At 38.9% G+C, this 16,775-nt stretch overlaps 1 protein-coding gene across 3 annotated transcripts; it reads left to right on the plus strand.

Annotated features, from left to right (window-relative positions):
• Positions 1 to 344: 344 nt before the first annotated feature.
• LOC308142409 (dnaJ homolog subfamily C member 5-like) lies at positions 345 to 6,751 on the plus strand. 3 transcript variants are annotated; one of them, XM_080512790.1, is made up of 6 exons: positions 345 to 485; positions 770 to 899; positions 2,196 to 2,409; positions 2,506 to 2,665; positions 2,933 to 2,989; positions 4,664 to 6,751. In XM_080512790.1, the coding sequence occupies exons 2-6, from the start codon at positions 787 to 789 to the stop codon at positions 4,753 to 4,755; spliced, it is 636 nt and encodes a 211-aa protein (XP_080368916.1). In that variant the 5' UTR covers positions 345 to 485; positions 770 to 786; the 3' UTR covers positions 4,756 to 6,751. The 3 variants fall into 3 exon arrangements, with proteins under 3 accessions (XP_080368916.1, XP_080368917.1, XP_080368918.1); XM_080512791.1 differs by having other exon boundaries at positions 2,936 to 2,989; XM_080512792.1 differs by lacking the exon at positions 2,933 to 2,989.
• Positions 6,752 to 16,775: the final 10,024 nt, after the last annotated feature.

Raw genomic sequence — 16,775 nt, forward strand, 5'->3', positions numbered from 1 at the left:
ACTAGTGCTTGGTTTATAAGGTAACAGATGACGTCTTTCTATGAGGCATTCTTTTTTGTCCAGTCACAATTTATTTTTGTTTCATCCGACATCAGAACAAGCTGTGACACCTTCATTAGTGATTTTTAACAAGTTGCACTGATTCGCCGTGGAATTAAGCAGAACTCTATGCTATTTAAAGCAGAGATGTGACACTCTAAACATTCTTCAAACGTGTTTGTGCAACTTGATCACACACGCGCCTGAGCGCGCGCGCGCCAAACTCGCCACTGACGTAGAAGATTTCCTTTTTTTTCCCAGAATTCCGCGCGCTCTCAAACTTCCTGATTTGACTCTTGTGGTCACTTGTCGCAGTCATGAGGTGTGGAATTTAAAGCTGGTGAAACTTCCTAAGTGCTCCACTTTATGGACTCCTCTTCAACCCGGTCCACAAACAACCTCCGGACTCTATGATTCGAGGGGAAACGGCCGCTTTCACTTGTTCGGTGGGTGAAAAAATCACTTAACTGCCGCCCTGCTAGTAACTCGTGTTTAGCAGTTTGACCCCGGAGCGTTTCAGTAATAACGACTTATTTGACAGAAGCAAATATCTGCAAGTGTATTTGGCTTCTCGTCTTGCTCTAAAACGAGCCAGGTATAACGCGTGTGGGTTGTTTTTATGTTTTACAGTAGTCTTCACTTGATGCTTAATCTCCCCGTTAATCTTCTCCGCCCTGCATCTGTCAGGAAGTAGCCACTAACGTTTGTTTAATTAATGTGTGCATTTCAGCCAGCATATCCTGAAGTATGGAGGATCCAAACAGGCCTCAGAGGAAAATGTCAACAGCAGGAGAGACGCTGTACAAACTCCTGAATCTGGAGAAAGGAGCCTCTCCTGAGGAAATAAAACGAGCCTACAGGTTTGTTTTCTGTCCAGGTTACACATAGAAGTAATAAACAAAGCCTCTTTTTTTTGTTAAAGGATGTCACAACAGCCAGGTGTTGAAAGTTGGACCATAGACTAGTTCTCAAACCATCCTGCCGCACCCTGGTCAGAATAGAATGTTTTATAAAGCTTAACGGGACATCGCTTTATTTCAACACTACAAAAATGATCATTATCACAATATCACAGGTCCAGGCAGCTGTTGTTTAAGAGTCTGATCGCTGCTGATGGGGAAAACCTCAAGTAGATAAGTAATAAATACTTTTAAGTCAGTACAGTATTTGTCAACACCATTGATAGGATCAAATCCCACAAAACAATGACTCCACTTAAAATGATTAAAACAGGTGTTTTACCTCAAATAATTTTTATTTAAGTTTATATTTAGCTACAGAATATATGATCAATTCCGCTTTATGCTAAACAAAACCAGCACAAATAAAGGCGACCCAGATTGAATTGAATTAAACATTGATAATGAGGATATATTCAGAAGAGCATCTATATTTATCTGTCTCTTTATCACACTTTGACGGGAAGTGCTTGGCAAGAAACATAGTATAAACACCCTTGGAGCTATTTAAAGTTAGCAATTAAACTAACAAGCTTTTCTTTGGATTGCAAGAAGCCGCTGAAATAGCTGAGGACGTGCAAACGTCACACAGGAAAGGGCCCTGCTCCTCTTCCACTGATGCGACCGCCACACTGTGACCTCAAATGACCTATTTATCCAGCAAAACACTGGGTACACGTTTTAAAAGCGTATTTTCAACATTCTGTCATATCGGCACAAGTGTTGGTTTCTTCTGATTGAACAACCGATATCTGCTGATTATATTGTAGGCCTGGAAAAAATGGACATAAACAACGTATATGATTGGGTTCCATTTAACCCTAAAACGAATTGTAAAGATAAAAGTAATATATGCAGATAAACAGATGTGAGTATTGTAAAGCAATTATAAAGATACAAGTAATATATGCAGCTAAACAGATATGAGTGTTGTAAATGAAAATAATTGGCTTGTGTTTCATATTGCAATCGCAACTTGAGGGTAAAACAGTTGACTGTTCAGTCAATTTTGTAGAGATGTGTGTCGTGTGACAGCTGCATGAACACTTGAGTTAAAACCAAATGCCTCAGAACAGCAACCTCAGACACTTTTGCCGTTCAAAATGAGAACGTATGCATACAGAATGAGGTGTAACAACTGATTTCAAAAGTAGTAAAGAGCTTCAAAGTGTTTTTGTTTGTTTCTGTTTTCCACAGGAAGCTGGCACTAAAGCATCACCCTGACAAGAACCCAGATAATCCGGAAGCGGCAGAGAAGTTCAAGGAGATCAACAACGCAAACACGATCCTCAGTGACGAGAACAAGCGGGACATCTATGACAAGTACGGATCGATGGGCCTCTACGTGGCCGAACAGTTTGGAGAAGATATGGTCAAATATTACTTCCTCATGTCCAGATGCTGGTTTAAGGTGAGAGGCACTCAAAGTGGATTCAAAAGAGCAAAAACAAAGTTTTGGTTTCCATCTGAGCAGTTTGAACTCACGCTTGGATCTCTCCCCCTCCAGGGTCTCGTGGTTTGTGTTGGAATCTTCAGCTGCTGCTGCTGCTGTTTCTGCTGCTGTTTCTGCTGCGGGAGATGCAAAGCACCAGAGGAGGACGATAACTTTGTGTACGTGGACCCCGAGGACCTGGAGGCGGAGATCAGGGAACACGAACATGACGGAGGTGAGTTAGTTTGACTCCCATAAGCTTGGAAAAGTGAAACTATGACATCTCGCTGTGGTCGGTTACATTTTTCAACTCTAACTAAAGCAATGGGCTATTTGCTATGTGTTTTCAAGGTATTGTTCATGATCATATGAAACGCATCTTGGACTGAGCAGATTCCTTCATGTGTCTAATGTGATCATTTATAAAATCACACAACATGTAGCAAGGCAGAAACGAGAGCGCAGCTGGGCTTTTTTCTCAGTATTGGATTCTGTTTTACAGCAGGAGATCCTGTAATAGTTATTCAGCCCAACTCTAGTGCTGCCACTGAGACGCCAGGTAAAGTTCTCCGTCCTTCAGCGGTCGTCCGCTTCGTCAGCTCAGCACTGCTTGAAAACGCCATTTGTCTGTGCAGCAGTTCATGTTTCAGAAGCTTTTAACTCGGCTTTCTTGTCAAGTCCCTTACTAATATCTGTGTATAATCAATAACTTTAGTATATGACAGGAACTGAAGTGAGTGTGTTTCTTAACATGTATGCCGTCACTAACTGGGGGTCGTTTTTAAAAGTTGATTACAGTTGGAAAAATGTTCTAAAATGTCAAACCTCAACATTAAGAGCAGTGGTTCTCGTAGTTCAGGTGCTACGTGAGGAAATGAAGAGGGGTTCTTGCCTTGTCCACGTGAACATGGCTATTTAAAAAAAAACAACACAATTTCCTCCTCCATTTTCATAAGAAGACTTATAGAATCCCTTCTGGATGTAAATGCAGCAGCACCGATGTCTTAAACATGGAAAGGTTTGTGTCCCACAAACGTACAGTTCTCCTGTCATAACCAGAATTTATTTATTTATTTGGTGTATTAATTTTTAACAACCTAAAAAAATATAGATATTTATGTGTGGATTCAGGTTTTTTTTCTTGAGGCAGAAACTGTCATACAGGCTTTTACATGTCTGCCGTACAGCTCGCACACAGATTTCTTTCCTACTTATAAGTCAATGTGAGAACCGCTGATCTTAAAGCTGCTCCTTTTTTTTGTTAGTCTGCTTGTTTTCTTTGCTAACCCTTGTTTTTGTTTTTTTTAACTCCAAATTCTATGTTGTTTTATTTAATCCATGTATACCAAATGTATGTTTATTGGTTCACACAGATGTGGAGAAGCAAAATAATAATATGAGCTGAGCTTGGGAATCGTTTTGAGCCTGTGATACGGTCGCTCATCTCCTAAAAGCTTCTATTCACAAACCGCAGCGCTTGAAGGTTCTGCTTCTTAATGTCGAGATTACATCTGTGGTATTAGAGAGGAAACAATGTAGCCAATAACATCACTGGCATGTGACTTCATCCACTGGAATCGGACTCATCAAACTGATGTCTGATGTCATTTGTACAAACATTAACAACGATTGATCCTCTGGATGCTGCCAAACTACAACTTTTTCACTCTCCGGAGTGTTTGTAGCTTTAACGGACAGGGATTCAGTTCCAAATCTAGTCGCACCGCTTCAGTCGAAATAGAACTTTAGCTCTTCCCCGACTTGTTATGCAAGTCCATCGCCTCGCATAGTTTTCATACTGACATAGAAAGGAGACCTGCTTGTGACATAGTGAGCTGTGGAAACGGTAAAAGCCACACTGACTGTTGAGTGGTGGAAGAGAAGTGCTGCATTGATGCAACGTATTACGTCGGTTTTCTGACCCTGTGAATGTTACAATTCCAATTTTTAGTGTAGTATAGTATCACATTTGTGATTTCTACATCACTGATGTGAGACCGACATCACAAGTGAAAAAAAGTTGTGGGGTTTCAGTGAATCTCTGTCCATTTTTACTTCTGTAAACGCCTTCATCCGCGCATGCGAGTTGCTTTGGGGCCGGATCACGTTCACGGCGCAGTCCGATGCAGGTCGCATTTAAAATGCAGTGTGAGCGTAGAACACTGTGAGGTGGGCGATTGCGGTGGAGTGCTGTGCCGCTCCTCCCTCCACTGACCCTCTCTGTTTCGTGCAGGCGAGAAAGCGCCGATTGTGATTCAGCCGCACGCGGCCAACGGCACGTCAGGACCTGAAGCCGCCCAGATGTCGCTGTCAGGTGAAAAATAAAAGAAATGGAGGCGAGAACGGGTCGCGTGCCGTCGGCGCCGAGGTCGTCCAGGACTGCCTCGTATCGTCCTCGGCCGTCTTCATCAGCAGCGGCAGTCGACGGCGAGAGTAATTGCAGATTCTGCATCTTGATTTCCAAAATACTGGATGTGCAGGAACTGTGTTCATCGCAGAGGCGAATTTGTTCGTATGAGTCCAGATTTGATCCTGCCATGTACTTTGAAGAGCTGAGGACTCGTCTTTTATCCCATCTCGTATTTATTTTTTCTTTGAAATGACGAAGCCTTGCAGATCAAATCCTATAAATTGTTACTAAGATAATTTTTTTTCCTCCATGTGCACTTTAAAAAAAAACAACAAAAAAAAAAAACTGCCATGATGGTCTGAAAATCTGAACTCAAGGTTCAGGAATATTTTAATATATAATTTAACAGGCGTGTTCAGGTTTCCTTCAGATTGCTTGCTAGATGCCAACCACTTCAGTCAGGTTACACATAGGAATTTTGTACTGGAGTAAAAGTAACGATATGCGAATGCAATATTGGCAATGTGACTTAAACTATAAACTCTGCGTATAACGTTGATGTCTTCAGACTTTGAGATTTGTTCTTCCAAATAACAGTGTTGTTTCTCTTCCTGGACCCAGTTTTAACTGTTGTGTTGTTCTTTTTTCTTTTCTTTTCTTTTTCAACATATATGCATCTACAATTGTTACCAGCAGCTCTTCAGACACAGACTTTGTTTATTATCTTGTTTTAATATTGTTATATTTTAATGATGAAGTGAAATCCAATCCCTTGTCAACACCAACTTGTACCATCGGACTGCATCTGATCGGTCAGATAAATTCTCCATAGAGCACAAATTTAATTTGCTGCAATTCAGTTTTCTGAATGATGGCGCAGCCTTAACACACACACACAAGTATTATTGCAGTGGAAAAGACTCACAGATGTTAGGAAATTGTCACCGTAAGATTTCTACATCACATTGTCATCTGTGGCACATTTGGCTCAAAGCTTGTAAATAGCTCATTGAAGATTGGGATCCTGATGACAACATACATTTAAGATTTCTACTTGAAAAGAACACAAATATTTTTATTTTCTCTGCCGTTGCTGAGAGAAAAGCAGTGGGAGAGACATTTTCTCTTGTCACCGACAGTTACTGAAAATTAACAACAGTCTGAGGTTCATACTTCACCGCCACGTGGGGGCGCCACATGCACGTGTCACTCTCGTTTCCCTGCTGAAAGTAAGTGATGAGTTGAGCTTGACATCCTGTTGATCTGACTTCATGGAGTCTTTGTGTTTCCAACCAGTAACAAATGCTGACTTCATAAACCATCTGTCCTGCATCTAGAACGTTCCTGCTTCTTGTCATTTAATGTAATTTCTGTGTTCACATTGCGAAAAGGTACATCGAGTCTCAAAGTCAAACATCGGGTTTCTCTGAGATTAATGTAACTCACGGAAGAGAATTCCTTTAACTCGGAAGGTTTATGAGCTTCTTATACAAAAGGATTTATTTAGTTGGTTGATTCACTGCACATAAGGCGAGACATGTATAACAGGTGCCATAGTTACAATCTTTTCACGACACGTTTTCTTGACTGGTTTGAAATACATGTTTTTCCTTCAAGTGCATCATGTAGCATTACATGTGAAGCTTTCAGTGAGAAATGTAAAGTATAGGGTTTTTTTTTCCCGATTTCATGGGTTTTACATGTTGTGGATGTTTTCCTTTACAGCTGGACACAATTGTAATCGAAGTTCTGGACAATCTGGGTGCCTGGTGTATTTAAAAGTCTGTGCTAGCATGCCATAACCCTTATTTGATTGATCTCAAGTGCCTGAACACATTTTTTCCTTTTCTTCCTTCAAATGTTTTTCATGACAGATTGACAATAAAAGCTGTATATATAAGGTTTTATCCTTTAAACATTCCCTCATATTTTCCTATTCAAAGCTGCTGTTGTAAGAATGAAATTGATAAAAGTGAGGTTTGCCTGTGGGAATAAACTTGGGTTATACTGGAAATGAGTGTGGCTTGTTTAGTTTGTGTGTGTGTGTGTGGCAGGGATTTATTTATTTATTTAAATCATGATAAGGAGCATTGGGATTCTATATGTAAATCCTTGGTGGAGCAAGATTTTATTTCAGGTCTCGTACTGGTCCACCACATCCACCAAAAAGGCCCTTTCAAACACACACACACACACACACACAGTCATTGTGTGGTAATTGAATAACTCCTTTTTGATTTTGACATGACTAAACCAAGTGACTGAATATACTAATGAATATATTGATTAATCCATAACCTGACAGACTTGGCAGCAGTGATTCTTTGATCCCCATTGCCTGAAACTCATTCAATATTGCAAGTGTTTTAATGTGGCTTTTGATTATTATGATCATTGGATTGAGGTTTGGGCTCAGATGGGTAATGATTTGAAGTAGAAGGCATTTATTTATACAATGCGTTGGCTTGTTTATGTATCATCTTATTGTATTTTATATAGAAACCTTTCAATCACACCATTTGAATCTTTAATTTTAACATAGATTAAAAAAAAGAGAAACTTGCTGCGAGAATGACTTTTAAGGAAACTCAATGTAAACATTCCGAGCAGTCCACATGGAGGTTTGTTTTTCCACTCATAGATTAAGTGATTTATGTGAAACAGTAACAGAAAGTTGTGTGTGTTTGAATGCAACTGGGGGAGAGGGGCTTATCCTAAATAGTGTTGTGGTTCAGAGCACGTTGACATGTGGGTCCTTCTCACTTGGCTGCTCTTTACAGTTTAGTGTTGGATCCGTTAACACTATTTCAGCATTTTTTTAAAACAAACAAATCTATCAATTGGGTTGAAAAGCTTCCACAGGCTTCAACATTTGTTTTTGGAAGAGAGAAAAAAAAAGTTATGACCCAATTAACAAGTAAAATAGAAGTAGTTGGAGTTAAACACGAACGATCACGAACTTTTTTTGACCTCTTGCTCGGGCGGTGTGACCATTCTTCTGGGATAAGACATGCCTTGGCTGTCGCCACAGTGAGAGACCTCTTGGTTCCTGTTTATCTGAAGATAATCATTGATCAAACTCATCAATGCTGAGCACCCCAGCACCACTGCCCCCGGCCTGCTGGGCCCGGAGACCAGGACGGCGCTGTGGGTCTCCCCACATCAGGTTCCTCACACACACACATATCTGTGACACTGCTGTGTCCTTGAACTGCATGTTTAATTGTCTTTTCGCTTCTTTAATTTCTTTCCCTGAATCCCTTCTTGCAGTCTGATGGGAGCAGGAGAACTTCAAAGACGGAATAGGTGGAATTAACAAGCAAAGAAAAGACACATACCGACTGTAATGTGTGTGAGGCAGTCACATGATTCAAAGGGAAGCAGATAACCTCCATCCATCTTCTGTGCTGCTTCATCCTGGTCAGGGTCGGTGGGGCGCTGCAGCCAATCCCAGCTTTGCTGTGGGCGAGGGCAGGATACATCCTGGACAGTCTGTACGGCAAAGCAGTTAACAAAGGAACCTCTATCAGTATTCTCACCTGAGATAAGTGACTTTGACATGTTTGACGTTGACTAGGTAGTAAAGAAGAGAAAAGAAAAGAGAGTAAGTCACTGCTTACTTATACAGCCTGGGAGGGAAGGCCTCGCCTGGAAGGGAAGCACCCCATTGTATTTCTTATGTTTATTATTATTATTCTATCTTTTTATTATTGTAATCATCATCATCATCATCATTCCCCTATCATTGGATCCCCATTTGACCCCTAAACATCTTCAAACCTCACCAAATGTGGCATTCTTGTTATAACTGATGAACAATTTAAGAAAATGTCAAAATTAACCCCCACAGTGCTAGAATGTGCTCTCCAGCGCCACTGAGAAGCCGTAAAATGGCCACCACAGCCCGTGGGACTGTCGTAGAGGGATCAAAACATTGCTTTTTAATCATATACGTTTATTACACTTTTGTCCAACTTCTGTAGTTGCAAACTGAAGTAGAGTGAAATGTTGTCATGCATGTATGAATGTCTCTCTTTCTGTCCATGCACGTTCGAGGTGTTTGGTTCAGTCCTGGTCCTTCCTGCTCATGGTCTCTCCAACGGAAGCAATTCAGTGTTTCACCTGCATGTGGATGAGTTCAAGCCTTCATAAACATTCAGTGTGATCTGGTATCATCGCTGTGTAACAGAATCTCTGCTGCACCAACAGAACGTTCTCGTATAAATTGTCCTTTAAAAGGCTCTTTCTCAATATGCTGGTGCTCCTTTAAAAAAAACCACAAAAAAAAACCTTACCAACTATATTTCTATCTATTTGTCATCACGTATGCGTGAATGTATTCAGTCTTCACTTGATCCATTTTTAAGATTTAAATGGTGGCACTCTTTTGGGTTGGCGAGTTCAATCAATGTGTAACTCCGGGGATCCAGCAAGAGGCAGCTGAGGGAGAAGTTTGTCATTAACATTTCTAAATGGAAATTTGTATTGGTCAAACGGTTCCTGTCCACTGCATCTGTTTAGATTGAAAAAACACCAGTCCAAAGGTGGGTTATGCTTCTCTGAAGATGTTTCTAAGCCAACTGTGAGAACCTTGTATTGACTGAATATCTTTTACAAGTGGGTTAAGACTGTTTAGAACTGCACTCAGTCACTAAGTTGACATCAGCTCACGATTTATTACATCATTTCATCTCGCAGTTTCTCTTACAACCTGTCTACACCTCATCAGAAGACGCTTCTGGTTGTGACATGATCCCTCTCTGTGTGATTCTTAACTGAGTTGGAATCATCCCAAATAAAGAAAAAAACCCATTTCTGTTTAAATCTTACAGTTTGAGTCAAATTGCAATACAATATCTGAATCGTTCTCTTTTAATGTGACCTGGAGTTAAAATGCAGGTGATTAAATGCAGGTGAAAACACCTCATATTTTAATTGACCAGCCAATACTACAATTCCACTGATGATATGTAGGAATGTGTGCACTTGATTGGCTGCAAGCACCTTCTATTGAAATATTTTCAGTTGAGTGAAGTGACTAAAAGAAAACAAAACCATTGCTATAGTATTGCCATATGAGTTTTCTAATCACATAACAAGGTAATTACACTTCAGCCTGATATCTGTAGTCACAAAGAGAAATAAAGTGACACTTGCGGATGTGTGAATATGTCTAGATTTGTCCATGGCGGTTTGAGGTGCTCCTTGTCATCCCTGGCCTACGTGCAGCTCAGTGTGTACACAACACATACATTCACTGATATCATCAATGTGTAACAGAATCAGAACATCGGGAGGAATGTCTCACTGGTCACATTTGAGGCGAAGTGGTGGTTCATCTATTAACTCTTGGTCCTCATGCAAACAACATGCAGCAGTTTCAACACATCCCTGATGCAAATGAGCTGGACTGGAGACGAAGCAACATAATCATTTATAGGACATGTGAGAAGTGGCAGAGGAGAAGACTCAAGTTCCAGGTTCTGTTCGAATGTGAGTTTATAGGCAGAGGTCAAAATAGTATGTGTAACAAGCGTATGTGTATGCTTGTGTATGAGAAGCTTGCATGAGCCATTCAAATGTCCTAATTGCTTATTAATATTATGTGTATTTGTATTAAATTGTATTTTCATAATTTTTTTAATCACATTTCATAATTTTTCTTATTCTGAATAAATCCTTGAATTAATACTCGATTGGTCAAATATATATGGTTGACCGCATAACCCCAGCGATCCCCTCAACCTCACAACTAAAGAACTGGCCGGCCACGTGCATGTTTTGGCCTGCAGGCAGCCGAGCGTCTCAGGCAGCAGCTGACATGATCAATGGAAGCTTCAACAAGGTCGACACTTTGTATGTGGTGAAATGATATGATCAGCCCTCAATTAATCCTTCTCTATAACTCCACTGGCGAGTATCCCGCCACTGAACTAAGCTTGAAAGAAGTGGAAGTGGAAAGACCACGAAGCACAAGAGAGGTCATCTGATTTGTCCAATCACCGGGGGAGAGAGGAGAGAAGAAGACTTACCACAACTTTTACGGTCCCTGGTGCCAAGATGCCACCGCCTGCAGCCCAAAACACAGGGACACAGACGTCTAAGTGCTTGAAATGCAGTGTCCATCTTTGTTTCACATACAGAAGCAACTTCTTCCTGAGGGTTTTTAAATAAAAATGCATTTGTTTGTAATGTATTAATTGTTTTGTTTCATCATTTCAAAGTGAAAAACCTTAGTGTTTTCATGCATAGGCAACCAATGGATGCATTATTAGGTACCTTAAAGTTGTCATTAAGTGATATACAATATTTTTTACCTTCTAAAATAAAAGTGGCGCAGTGGAGTGTTGATTAATAAATTAGAAGAGGGGCACAAACTATACAACCTAAGCAGAAGGATAAAAACATTAAACTCAATGTAATAATAAAAAAAAAAAAGATCTTACCTTTTTACCATGCTTAAATTTGAAGAAAACCTTTCAAGGTAGAATAGCATTACTCAGAGGGGCTCAGGATCCGTTTATGTTTGCAATTTTCTTCAAATGGCTACAAACTGAAGAAAAAACAAACAAAAAAACCCCCACTAATGTTTATGCAGTTTAACAAAGCATTGGTTTAAAGCAAGTTTAACCTGACCATATTTAAAAACTATTCTTCAAGATTTTCCACACATATTCAGTCCCTGGTCGGTGTATTAGGAGGAAAATAAAACTTCCATCTTTAATGCACTGACAAAGACTGACATTTTTTTTCTTTTCTTTTTTTTAACACTCAAATAAAATGGAAAATTGCATGACTACAGGTTTTTGCATGGATAAAGAACTTTCTTTTTGGGGGCAATTAGCTTGACATTAGCATGAGGCAATGTACACCTGCATCCCTGCTAAATGTACTCATGATTTAAAGGTTTACAAGATGACAAATTCTGTCTTTATATTCACTTATTTGATTAAAACAAGTCTTGATTTGCTACTTGATTGTGATCAGCTTGTGTCCATTTCTTAATGCTGTGATTTTCTTTTCTGCAGGTGTAGCGACATCAGTTCAAATATATTTCATCCATTAAAAAGCCATAGTGTCTCATAAAAATAAAACAAAAATGGAGGGCGATTTTAAAGCATATACATGCAAGTGGGGAGTGAATTTGTCACTTTTAAAGGTTTATAAAAACATGCAAAACCAACTCAGATCATCCCAACGGTTTAAATGTCATCCAAAAATAGCCTGCTGGGTTGTTCTGTGAATCAAATAGCTGACTATTGTCAACTTTTAAGTGTTTTAAAGTAACATTTATGAAGAAATTAGATGTTTGTCGGCGCTAGACACATGCGCTGAGCAGGCAGCAGGTAAGTTGCCCCATTTGACCAATGAGAAGATTTGATGCTGTCGTGACGTTTCACAATGCTGGCAGCTGATTGGTCACCTGCATACTTTACATTCATTATTCCATCGAAGTTTCCAGTCCCTTATCGAGTCTTTGCGGTTTGATCCAAGCAGGACGGAAGACGTGAAAGCGCTGGTCCTCCTCGGAAGGAGGTAAGTGGAGAAGGTTTTTTTTATTTTATTTTCTCTGAAGCTCTGGAGATAAGCATTTGCGTGCAGCTTGTGATCGTTTTTTTTCTCCCCCCCCCCTGTGTAAATTTTGCATTCAGCTGCTGCTGATGTATGGCATTGCAAGGAGGACAAAAGCCCCCGTTTCATTGTTTGGCATAGGGAATTCCTGCATAGGGAATTCTTGCAGAGGGAATTCTTGCAATGAAGTCGCGTACATTTCAGATTTTTCAGATCAGCAGGTTTTTCCAGATTGATCGAGGCAATTGAACATTTATGTGCAATTTAACTGCTTTACACTCCCTTCTGGTGTAAGTCAGAACTTTCCAAGGTAAAATTAGACGATTTTACTATGTTCCAACTAAAAACCCACAAAGCTTAATTGAGATCCGACAATCAGAAAACTTTTAGACTTTTATTTGAGGGGACATATTCAGATGTCATAAATGAGGTATGAAACTTGGAGGTCCGATAAATAGCAATTTTTAAACAGTCACTGCAGCTGGGGCCCGAGATTACATTGATGCTTATTATACTAAGGAGTTCATATAATTAGCTCAGATAATCCTTATTTTCAGTTTTCATATGATGGTACTATATTGTCAATATCCTGAAATTTTCACTTGAATATCTTGAGAAACAAAGAAGTTATGATACATTTTCTATCATTTGATCTGCAATCACAGTTGTCAAGGGAAAAGAATGGCAATACTCCCCACGGAAAGTAAAATCTTGGCGTCATTGTGTTGCTTTTTCCATGCTGCACCGTGTTGTATGATCCAAAACCTTTTCAAAGAACTTCCAATTTTTTTTGTCACATACCTAATATTTGCAGCTAATTTATTAGTATTAAATATTTACTTTATTAAGTCGAATGAAAAAAATACAAAAAATAAAATAAAATAAAAAAAAAAAATATATATATATATAACTTTTTTTCTTCATGCATTAATCTATTTAAAAAATGTGTGGTATTTCTGGCTGTTTTATTACAGAAGAGTACGAGAGCCACTGAAGAGAAAAAAAATTCAAAGGCTAAAAAAAACAACCCACATGTGCTTCAGAAAAAGCTTTTTTCTTTCATGAGTTTGTCCCTCATCATTTCCTGTGGATGTGAAATCACAATAAATCACTTAATTCTGACTATATCGGTTGCTTACTGCTTATGCACGTGATTTTATATAGGATTTCCTTGATTAATAAGAGCATACTTTAAAAGCCACCCCGAATCCTTCCGGGTCTGAGAGCTGCAGGCTGCAGTGCGGTTTAAACTCGAATGCCTGTTTACGTGGCGTATTACGGTAAAGCAGTCAGAAGCAGACGGGAGCTTCATGGTGCGTTCAGCTCACCTCAGTGACGAGCATGAATCACAACAACAGTACTGTAAAGGCGTGTTGTAACGAAAATTCATAGAAAATCAAATTGTTTTCAGCAAACTCCACAATATTGTTATTCTACAGGCTCCCAGGCACCTCAGTGCCAGATTTAAACTAGAATTACTGTAGCATTTTCTCACAATTACACTATGAATTTACACAATATACATTACTGTACATCCATAAATTTGTAGAAAATGAAATTGTTATTTTCTATGAATTTATGGATGTACAGTAATGTATATTGTGAATTCATAATGTAATTGGGAGAAATTGCTACAGTAATTTGAGTTAAACATTTAAAGTGTGCTCTTATTAATCAAGGAAATCCTATCACGTCCATAAGCAGTAAGCAACCCGATATAGTCAGAATTAAGTGATTTAATGTGATTCCACATCCATGGGACATGATGAGGGACAGACAGAAGTCTCTCCATGAAAAAAAAAACTTTTTCTGAAGCACATGAGGTTTTTTTTTTTAGCCTTTGAATTTTTTTATGGATGTACAGTAATGTATATTGTGAATTCATAGTGTAATTGGGAGAAATTGCTTTTTGCAATTTAAAATTGGCACATAGGTACCTGGGAGCATGTAGTACAAGAATCTGGTGTAGGCTGCTGAAAACAATTTGATTTTCTATGAATTTATGGATGTACAGTAATGTATATTGTTGTGAATTCATAGTGTAATTGTGAGAAAATGCTGCAGTAATTCTGGTTAGAAATTGGCACAGAGGTACCTGTGAGCCTGTAGAACAAGAATCTGGTGGAGTTTGCTGAAAACAATTTGATTTTCTATGAATTTTTGTTACAATACGCCTGTACAGTACTGTTGTGATTTCTGCTTGTAACTGAGGTGTGCTGAACGCACCATGAAGCTCCAGTCGGCTTCTGACTGCTTTACCGTAATACGCAACATAAACAGGCATTCGAGTTATAGCGTTACTCCAGCGCTGCACTGTCTCTGCATAGTCCTAATACTGATGATATCTGCGTTTTTTATGATCCAAAAACCTGTATGTTTTTTTTTTTTTTACCGCTTACAAAAAAGTGTTTGTCTTTTTGCCTTGAGTTTTATAGCTTATAATTCTCAAGTGTCTTTAAAAGTAAGTTAGATTGCAAGTAACTTTATACTTACACTACCCAGATCTCAACATGAAAATGACAACTGCTTTTTACCAAAAACTGTGCTGATCACTGCCTGGCTTCCTGCACCATGTTTATTGCATTATTAATTTTTTTTTGTTGTGTTTATATCTGACTCACGGTGGTATTATTAGATTTTTGCTATTACTGGTATTTATTTACCCTGAGATATAGTTGTAGTTTGTTGTTGCATGATTTATCCATTTATTCATTTGCATTGCCTGCTCTATGCATTGCCCCTGGGAGACAAAGTCTGTGATTGATTAATTGATAGATAGATAGATAGATAGATAGATAGATAGATAGATAGATAGATAGATAGATAGATAGCTTTGTTTGTCATGGTACCCGGGGAGTACAACGAAAATTGGGGGGTACTCCTGCAGAGCCACCGTGCACCACAGGACATACAGACAAGACAAGACAGTGAGTGATTGAAAAAACGGTGGGTGGTATTGGTAAAGTTTACTGATGACCTTATTTTGTGCCCTTTCTTTTGTGTCACCTGAAACCGCTGTTAGAGCAAGTTAGCCTGAGACTGGCTGAGAGTGGAGAAATGGGCGGGTCAGATGAGGTTGCAGACTGCATGCATGCATGCATGCGCAGCTGCTGGCTGTGTCAACCAAAGAGCAGCTGGTTCTGTTTAATAATCCAGCGGCTTTGGGACCCTACAATAGTAAGGCCCATTGACTAGGACAAGTAACTTTAATCTGATTACTGGTTTCAGTGACGTGTTAGATTACACGCGAGAAAATGGTCATATGAGACCACTGATCATATGTCACAAATCAGACATGTTAATTTCCCCGATTGGGGATGAATAAAGTACTTATCTATCTATCTATCTATCTATCTATCTATCTATCTATCTATCTATCTATCTATCTATCTATCTATCTATCTATCTATCTATCTATCTATCTATCTATCTATCTACCTATCTATCTATCTATCCTTTAGCCCACTATGAACATCAAAATAGTCAAACCATGTGTGCAGTGACGGCAGTGACGCGTTTCTCTCCTATTTCTCCAGTAACAAGTAATCTCACTAAATATATACCCTTATAGCTTATTTATAGTCTATGTTCACACTACAAAGCCTTGTACGCTTCTTTGATTTCTACTCTGATTTTTTGAGGTAGATTTGTAATAACTGTTATCCACAACATATTTTTTCTTCCAATCAAACTCTATATTTTATGATTTGAGACGGTTTACAACATTAGAAAGGAATAAAGAAAAATGTCTGAACTTGCTTGTTGCTCCCAAGTGACAACATGCAGTGCAAACAGATGTCATTTTAAATGCTGTGAACATTAACGTGATACAGTTTTGCAGCTGTCGTATGAACAAAATTCTGAAATCATTAACAGGAAAAGCCTAAAGTGGCATCGTGTTCACTCAGAACTGTTTTGTTTTTGTCTTATTTCTGATGGAAGAGAGAAGTTTCAGTTTTATCTTCTAAACATGATCACAGCCTGTTTACCAAGATTTTGCTTCAGGTTTGGAAGAAGATGCTATGAAACAACCTCACCTTAGGTTTTTTTTAAGTTTTTTTTTTTATCTTGCTTTGTTGGATGATGAACCCACTGTCATGGGATGTTTGTTTTTTTTCAGGTGGTTACGGAGGATGGATTTGGATTTCACTTATATAACGAGATGGGATTCGAACCTGGAATTTTCTGATTGGGAGACAACCACGCTACCAACTGGTTTGTTTAGAATGGTCAGAAAATGTGAATTGTTTTGCTATTAGCGTATTATTATAGCTGATTACTGTAAACCGTCCCTTTTGTTTATTATTCCCATTCTCTATTGTGGATTCCCATGAAAATAAATGAAGGTATACCTATTTTCTTTAAAACACATGCATCATTCAATTTCCTAAACAATCCTGTTTAATAACCCAACAGAAGGACA

The sequence above is a fragment of the Blennius ocellaris genome, assembly GCF_963422515.1.
Source record: "Blennius ocellaris genome assembly, chromosome: 17".
Lineage (NCBI taxonomy): Eukaryota > Metazoa > Chordata > Actinopteri > Blenniiformes > Blenniidae > Blennius > Blennius ocellaris.